This window comes from Nannospalax galili, unplaced genomic scaffold (genome assembly GCF_000622305.1).
Source record: "Nannospalax galili isolate Female #2095 unplaced genomic scaffold, S.galili_v1.0 scaffold189, whole genome shotgun sequence".
Taxonomy (NCBI): domain Eukaryota; kingdom Metazoa; phylum Chordata; class Mammalia; order Rodentia; family Spalacidae; genus Nannospalax; species Nannospalax galili.
The window spans coordinates 1,510,741-1,519,599 of record NW_008360331.1 but is presented as its reverse complement, the minus strand read 5'-3'; the positions used below and the strand labels follow the sequence as shown (position 1 = coordinate 1,519,599).

The window sequence follows — 8,859 nt, the reverse complement described above, 5'->3', positions numbered from 1 at the left end:
TGAAAGTTTCATTCCAGGAAAGAGAATTCAAATAACTATCAGGAAAATCCATCTTCTGATTAAAAGTACAGGTATGACTAGTACAAGCAGATGTTCAATTATTATACATATTTTAAGAACCAAAGCACATAACCAGAACTGACTGAGTTGTAACTCTTCCAAAGGCATTCCCAGCCAAAGGCTACTTCTTCCTTCTGAATCTGAAGCACGTGCTGTCTAGGATTCTTTGGCAGTCCTGTATGGCTTTGTGCTGAGTTTTGCATCTTTGTTTTCATAACTATTGAAGCACAGTAGTTTGCTACATTTTTAATTGTGTGTGTGTGTGTGTGTGTGTGTGTGTGTGTGTGTACACACCTGCCGTGGCATACACATGCAGGTCAGAGAAAAACATGAGGGAGTTGGTTCTACCAGCGGATCAAATTCAAGCTGCCAGGCTCAGCAGCAGGTGCCTTTACCTGCTGAGCCATCTCACCAGCCCAAACACTGTAGCTTTGCCTCATATACTTAACTTTTCACACATTAAGATCTTAATTCCTAATTATATAAAAAGACTTTTGATGGGGTGAGGAAACAGCCTTGCAAGCAAGAAGATCTAAGTTCAATCCTAGAACCCATGTTTCAACAAAAAGCTAGGCATAATCCTAGCACTTAGGAGGTGGAAACAGATCCTAGAGACTCACTGGCCAGCCAGCTTGACCTTCTTGGTGAGTTCCAGGCCAGTGAGAGGCCCTGTCTGAAAAACAAGGTGAATGACACCGGAAGAATGACACCTGAGGTTGTCCTCACCTCCGCATACACACGCTCATGTGTACACACACACACACAAACACAGACACCAACACAGACATGCGCACACACACACACACACACACACACTCTGAAAACGAGGACCAGTCATCATCACTGTGTCCCTTATAGCCCCATGACTGTCCCTTTCGTGTGACTAAGCAATGGAGCCAGATAAGTAACTGATGATTAGTAACTTCTGTCCATAGTTCAAAATATGACGTCATTAATGGTTGCTCTAGCTAGATAAAATATATTTCCCTAGACTACAACAAAAAATAATGCACTACAGCCAACTGTTTAAGTTGTCTAGAGTCCTACCACTTCATCATCTTAATCCAGCTATTTAACATCTCTGTGAATAGGAAGCTGTTATCATAGGACTGTTGTGATTATAAACTGTGATAATACAAATAAATTGGTGAAAAGAATTATATAGCATAGTAAAGGATTAGTAGCTCCTAGATATAATTACTTATGTTTTATACAAAAAGGGTCCACATGACTCCTGGGGTAGTAGATAAAGATGTATGCTGGGGAGTTAAATATGAAAAGAATGAAAGTGGTTTTCTTCTTAAATGGATCCTGCTCACACTTGGTGCCAAGGCAAATGAAGTTCTCAAAACCACAGTCAAATGAATCATGTGCGTCCCTCATTATCCCAAAGCCTAGAAACACAAGACGCTGTGCAAAGTCCAGTTATGTGATAGTGTTGTAAAGCATCATAATGGAGCCCTTGTCTGGGAATAGACAGCAAGGGACCAAGCACAACATCATCTTTTATGCCCCACCCCCAGTGTCTCATGGGAACCAGCAAAGGCATTCTGAGCAGGTTTATTCCTACCTTGTCTCAGTACAGAAAGGCCAAAGAAGAGCATGTGTTAATTTCCACCACCCAGGCAGTGCTTTGTAGAACTCCCTTATCCTTTGTCTACCACTGCCCTCACTCCAGGGAAAAGAGGCAACAAATGACAAGAAGCAATGTGTGGTCACATTGCAGAGAACACACACACACACACACACACACACACACACATACTTCTGTGTGCTATTCACCACTAGCTTACCATCCATTGACATGAGCTGAGAGTTATCACACTACCTCTAGAGGCATCATCGGGCCAGGAGAACAATGAAGAAAAAGATCTAATAATAGTTAATGATCATTTCAAGAAAGGTCTCTAGTAGAGGACTAGAGATGTAGTTCAGTGGCAAAGGGTTTATCTGTCATATTTGGTCCCCAGCACTGCAATATATTTCCCTACTCTCAGTACCAATTTCTATTCTTTTCTGCCTTCAATTGCTGTGACAAAACACTCTGACCAATACCAACTTGGGGAGGAAAGGTTTATTTTATCTTGCGTCTCCTGGATCTGGTGTGCAGCTATTGATCTGGCAAATGCTTTCTTCTCAATACCCATTCATAAAGACAACCAGAAGCAATTTGTTTCAGCTGACAAGAGTACACCTTTACTGTCCTACCTCAAGGATATATTAACTCTCTAGCCTTGTGCCATAACTTGGTTCGAAGGGATCTTGGTCACCTGACTCTTAAAAAAAATATCACAGTGGTCCACTATATTAACAACGTTATGCTTATTTGGCTCCAGTGAACGGGAGGTAGCAACCAGTCTGGACTTGTTGGAAAGCATATGCACATGAGAGGATGGGAAACAAATCCAACCAAAATTCAGGGCCCTTCTACCTTCCTTTCTGGGAGTTCAGTGGTGTGGAGACATTCCTTCTAAGGCTGCTGTACTTGGCCACTCCCTCCACCAAGAAAGAAGCACAACCCTTAGTGGGCCTCTGTGGATTCTGGAGGCAGCACATTCCTCATCTGGGTGTGTTACTACAACCCATATATCAAGTGACTCAGAAGGCAGATAGCTTTGAGTGGGGCCTGGAACAGAAAAAGGCTCTTCAACAGGTCCAGGCTGCTGTGCAAGCTGTTCTGTCCCTTGGGCCACATGATCCAGTGAACCCAATGGTGCTTGAGGCATATCTGTGGCAGACAGAGATGCTGTTTGGAGTCTCTGGCAAGTCCCCATAGAGGAATTATAGTGGAGGCCATTGGGATTCTGGAGTAAGGCTCTACCTTCATCTGCAGATAAAACTTCTCTTCGGAAGCCTTTTTTTTTTTTTTTTTTTTTGGTCTTTTTGAGACACCGTCTCCCTGTAGCCCCAGCTGTCCTGGAACTCACTATGCAGACCAGGCTGGCCTTGAACTCACAGACATCCGCCTGCCTCTGCCTCCCGAGTGCTGGGATTAAACTCTTCACCTGCACTTACTCTTTCAGAAGGTCCTTGAGGAGTCCTTTATCTGCCTTCAGACTGAAATGATCCCAACCTCTGGTGCAACCCTCTGCACTTGCCTCTTTATCCCCTGCCTTGACCCACTCTATGCATTCCACAGGCTCACGTCAGATTAATTTTGGAAATGCAGGTCTGATCTTGCCTTACTTCTGTTTGTAATTCTGTAATCATATGTACAGTTCTAGCACACATCATAGTCATATGCACATATACATTCTACCTGCTGCAATGAACTCTAAATATGAAAATCCAGATTTTTATTCATCTTAGTAGTCTTTACTCATCAATTCAAAAACTTCTAATGAACTCTGAATGAGACAGAGCACACCTATAATCCCAAACCTGAGAGGGTGAGGCAGGAGCATTAAAAGTTTGAGACCCAATAAACGTGAGACTCTGTCTCTAAAAGAACAAACAAAAATGTCCAAGGCCTATATGGTATGAACCAGGCACTACATCAGCCCCTAGAAAGAAGAGTCAAATCATTCCCTACTACTTATTTAAAATCTCACTGGAAAGGAGAAAGAGGCTATAGAAGGTACAGTTACACAATGAGAAAAGTATAATATAAATAAAATTATACATACTAATATGATTATAATGTATATTATATCTGCATAGGCATCAACTAATATAGGATCACACAGAAGGGATTCCTACCAAACTCTTAGGCAGAGCAAGAAAGTCTTCTCAGAAGTGACGCCTAAACAGTGCCTCCCCATAAGCGAGTATAGATGGTGACAAAAGAAAGCTTGAGAGAGGTACAAAGAAACGTCACAGAGGGGTTCTTCAATCATCTCAAAGCATATAAAGTTTATGGACTATAGCAGACTTAGCAGCAGAGCACTTCCCTAGCTCTTGAGAGGCCCTGTATTCTATCACCAACACAGCAAATAATAAATAAATAAGTATATAAATAAATAAATAAATAAATAATGCAGTTTATCTTGAAGAAATTGAATTATTTAATAAGAGTGACATAATCAGCATTGTACTTTAAAATGAACCCTCTAGTCAAGTGTGGTGACACAGGCCTTTAGATGCTAGCACGCAGGAGGCAGAGACAGGCAGATCTCTAGGAGATCAAGGCCAGCTTGGTCTACAGTGAGTTCCAGGCCAACTGAGATTGCAGAGAGATCCTCTTAAAAAAATAAAGAAAAATAAAAATAGAATGAATAGAAGTCGGTCAAAACGTCTGTAGAACAGGGGCTGGGGGAGTCGAGAGATGGCTCAGCACTTAAGAGCACTGGCTGTTCTTGCAGAGAACCTGGGTTCAATTCCCAGCATCCACATGGTGGCTAACAACCATTTGCAACTGTAAGATCCAGGTCCAGGAGATCCAACCCCTTCTTCTGATCCCCTTGGGCATTGCAAAACACGGGTGCACTTACATACATCTGGGCAATATATGCATACACATAAAAGAAAAATAATAAAATATTCTTTTTAAAAATGTAGAATAAGTGAATAGGTAACTAGTAGCATAATAAAAATCTTTCACTAATTCAGAGATTGAAAATATCCTTGACTCTGTGATTTTATGACAAGATTAACTGGCCTTTTCTAAGATGTGCATTTTGATTCAACAACTCAAGGAAAAGAGGTCAGAGGCAGGGATGCTGCAAGGGAGATAATGAACTAATAAGACCTGATGGAGCAAAAGAGGAAGAAAGTTCACCAAAGTGTGACTAGTTCAGTTTAGTAGGTACCAAAGCCTAGAAAGGAAGGCTTGCACACAGAAAGCAGGGCCTCAAATGTCAGGCTGAAGATTTGGACTTCCTAGTAAAAGAGACTTTATGGAGGCTTGTTCAAGGAAAGAATGCTACCCTGCTTTAGAAAATCAAATATGACTTCAGAGGTTAAAAATAGGTGACCAGGTGATAGTAGGACTGTGAAAGAAAAAACTGATGCAGGAGACAGCTGCAAGATACGTAGGAAAAGAGCTTGGGAGAGACATCTGGGTGTGAGGGAGAGGACAGAGTGAGACGGAGGTCACAGGGAGCCTGCCACCTTCTCCAGAACCCCAGGTGCTGCGATGCAGGTGAACCCAGAGAGAGCTACATGTGAAAATCTAGAGAATGAAGGTCTTTCCCTTCTATCAAGTATTTAACCAGTGTCCACGTAGAAGAACGTGGCTATAAAAGAGGAAATGAAGGAAGAAGCAATAAAGGAAACCAGTGAGAAAGCCACCTGGGACAAACAAAAAGCAGGTCTCATTGCCTGTACACAACGTTTGGGGCTTCCTTGTATACCCTAAGCACTTCCCTGGACATATCAGACCCTAGGCCAGTCCTGAGGGACCTAGAGCCATTTGCTAAAAGGTCCTCTTTCTCACAGTAGTTGGGGTTGCCTATACTGACCAACTCTTTTTAACATGGCATCCATAAGAGGTAAAAATCATAAAGTAAATTGTTTTATTGTCTCCAGTGTGAATTCAAGTCACTTCTGTTTCTCAAAGCAACAAGTGAATATTACCTACAGATACTGAAAAAAAATAGAAAAAATTCTAAATTTATGAAACAAACCTGCCAAGTCCAGTCTATTAGCTGAAAGAAACTGACTTAACAGCTATCCCAGCCCTTATCCAAAACAATATTTTTTTGCAACCAGATTTTGTAAAAGAGTCAAGAAATTCCTCACTCATGAAAACAAATCCTACTTTCTCAGCCTTTTTCAAAATAAATTGAAACTCCATTCTTTCAAATTGGAGGACATTAAAGGCCCTGAATGTTATGCAAATCTGATGGTTTTCCTTGGCAAGTCTACCAGTTACCAGCAATTGGATTCTTCTGAATTACCATTTTTTTGGCATGGGTTAACCAATGATTGCTGTTGGCATTAAGTCTTTGTAGAACTTCAAACAGATGTCTGTTAAGCCTGATTAGTGGTTTTCTTTGGCTTCTCTTTGTTTGCAAGCTAATTATGGTCTTCTTCCTGTCTCATTTTGGTGGCCAAAGAGGCCTTAAAGAGAGCAGTTAAAAATACAAATTTAAGAATATGAAAAAGAGGTGTCAACATACATACACTTTGCCTATCGAGACATCCTACCAGCCTATAAACTAAGAATCTTATTACTAGTAAATTTAACTAATTTTTCTAAACAGTTCAGGCATACCTTCCACTATCTTTTCAAGGGTAGCTTGGGGTCTTCGGCCCCTTTAAAATTCACCTCCATACACTGTAAGATAAGGATATCATTTAAGTCAAAACAGCATGTGGGCAATAGATACTGCTTCCAGTCAAGTCACTAGGCTTCTTTCTAAGCAAATGACCACACCTACCAGGAGTCTAATGTGCTCAACTGTTCCTTTATTTGAAGACACTACAGTTAGCCCAGAAAATACTTAAAAAGTCACCTGCTTTGCTCTGTAAAATGTCAATAAAATGTGGGCATTCAGTCTTTATAACATATCATTTCTCAAACATTAAATCAAATTTAAAAACATACCAGAAATGGAACTACAGTTTACTTTTTAAAATCTCTACAAGGGAACCACTAAATCCTCTGGATCAAAGAAAGGCCACCTCTGATATTTCATAGCACCTGAAAATTCTATTTCTTGAGTAGTGTACATGTTAACAGAGGCAAGATATTACTAACCAAAAGAAAACTGTAGGGCCAAGGCTGTAGTTCAGTTGTAGAGCACTTACCTTGCATGCAAGACACCCTATATTCAACCCCTAGTAGAGAGAGAAAGGGGGGGAGGGAGGGAGGGGGGGAGGAAGGAAGGAAGGAAGGAAGGAAGGAAGGAAGGAAGGAAGGAAACCAACGTACCTATAATGTTAATGGATGCCAAGGATATTTATCTGATTGAAGTTTCCCTAATTGTAATCACAGGTAAAACTCGCTGAAAAATGTCATATTTCCAAGAGGAGAATATGCAGAATTTTGCCCAACTTCCCAAATCTTAACCACAAAACCTTAGTTTCTAACAAATCATCATTGCCCCAAAATTACAAACAATATACGAACTGCTCCTTCTGCTATTTAATTAACTTAAGTAGGCAAACAAAAGGGGGGGGTGGTCAAATCACTGATTTAACTGTCCCCACCATGTGCATACAGCTAGACCCACACTCCATCACTGAGCTATATATAGCCCAGCCCTGAAGCAGGTGTGATTTTAATTGGTCCTACCTAGTTCAAGGCTGCCCTTAAATCCAAGGCATTATTAAATGACTAGATGATACTGTGTACATGTGCTGAGATGTTATTTTTTGAATTTTGAATGAATTTTAGAATAAAATATTTGACCTAACACAAGACGTTAATTCCAGTCCCAGCTTGCCACCAACTGAATTTACCAACCACACTGTGATTTGAGTTTCAGTGTCCTCGTTTCTCCACTTCATAAAATGCCCTTTCAACTGTAAAGGCCTCACTGGAGCCAGAACGCCATCATATGCGGTCACCCACCCTGCAGCTGTTAACGAAAATCGCATGTGACAGATTCTTTCTGCTGACTTTGTAGGAAGTTAAGTAAACCGCTATCTTTCTGGCAAGATTTAAATATACCATTCCTATCTAAAGTGCACGTCCTGGGGTGCCTTCCCGTCCTCGACTAAATCATAAACCTTTCAACTAATTCGTAGAACCACAAGTCTCTGGTGGCTCCTCAGACATGCAAACTCCTCAGACATGCAAATGCAACTTCAGACAGCCAGAGGCCTAATGCTAGCCCCTTACTCCAGGTTAACCCGCCCCCTGGAGCTGAGAGAATCCAGTGCCATTCATCTGTTAGCACCTCAAACCTGAAAAACGTCAAGAAACCCTTTCTCTGGCCAGTCCCCGCCTGGAAGCCGCCGTTGGAGGAATGGCAATCCGCGGACCCACAGTCCGCAGGGCTGCGCGGGCCGTACCTGGTTGAAGTGCAACTGGCCGAGCTCCAGCGCTCCGGCGCCGGGGGCAGCCCCCAGCCGCTGCAGCAGGTGTTCCAGCTGCGCCGCTGACAGGCTCCGATTGGCTCCGAAGACGCTCAGCACGTCCTCGCTGAAGGCGAGCTCGGGCCCCTCTGCTGCGCGTCCCAAGCCCGCGGCCGCCAGCAGCAGCAGCCCGGCCACCGCGTGTCTCGGAGCCATCCTGGAGGGCGCACGACGGGGCTGGAGGACGCAGGGACCCGTGAGGGTGCCCCGATGTAGGGGCCGGGTGGGGAGACGCTGGGGTGGTGGTTAGCGCGACGCGGGACGCCCCTGGTCCTCCGCAGCACGAAGCCTTCGGGGCATGGAAGTAGCGCAGCCGAGCGGGAGGGGACAAGGCAGCTGGGGCCCCTCCGAGCCTCCTGCTGAGCCTGAGATAAAAAGAACAAAGGGGGACAGAGATAAAGGCCACCCAGCCAGCAGCCGGCCAGCCGCAGGAGCGCTGCGTGGCCACAACCCTGAGCGCCCGGCGGGGCATGGGGCCAGCTGCCCAGCAGAGGCTTCGCGGAGGCCCGGGATCTGCGCGCTGGGTGACTCGCTGGTCCTGACACCAAGCCACACGCCACACCACACTGGGGAGAACTAAACCCGCGCCGACAGAGGAGCCCCACCTCCTCTTCCTGTCTCTAGGCTTTATTCCCCTCCGCCGCGCACTTGGAAGGGTTAGAGCCGCGGCTCCCAAGGGGCTGCGGAGAAGCGCGCCTTCAGGGTCCAGGGGTTCGCGCGTCCCAGCCGGATCCCCCCTCTCTTGGGGCTCTTTTGCGGGCTTGGCAAGTTGATAGTAAGGAATCGCTAGCCTCTCACCTTTCCTATCAGTTTGTGTTGGTCTCTGAGGCTCAAAAT

The 8,859-nt window shown here is 44.1% G+C and overlaps 1 protein-coding gene across 1 annotated transcript in view; it reads right to left on the bottom strand.

Moving 5' to 3' along the window:
- Slc39a8 (solute carrier family 39 member 8) overlaps positions 1–8,261 on the bottom strand; it is an 85,378-nt gene extending 77,117 nt beyond the window's left edge. Inside the window, exon 1 of the mRNA XM_017796397.2 lies at positions 7,960–8,261. Within this exon, the coding sequence (XP_017651886.1) occupies positions 7,960–8,178 (219 nt within the window). The 5' untranslated portion in view covers positions 8,179–8,261. The remainder of the gene's footprint in view (positions 1–7,959) is intronic.
- Between the last annotated feature and the right edge of the window lie 598 nt (positions 8,262–8,859).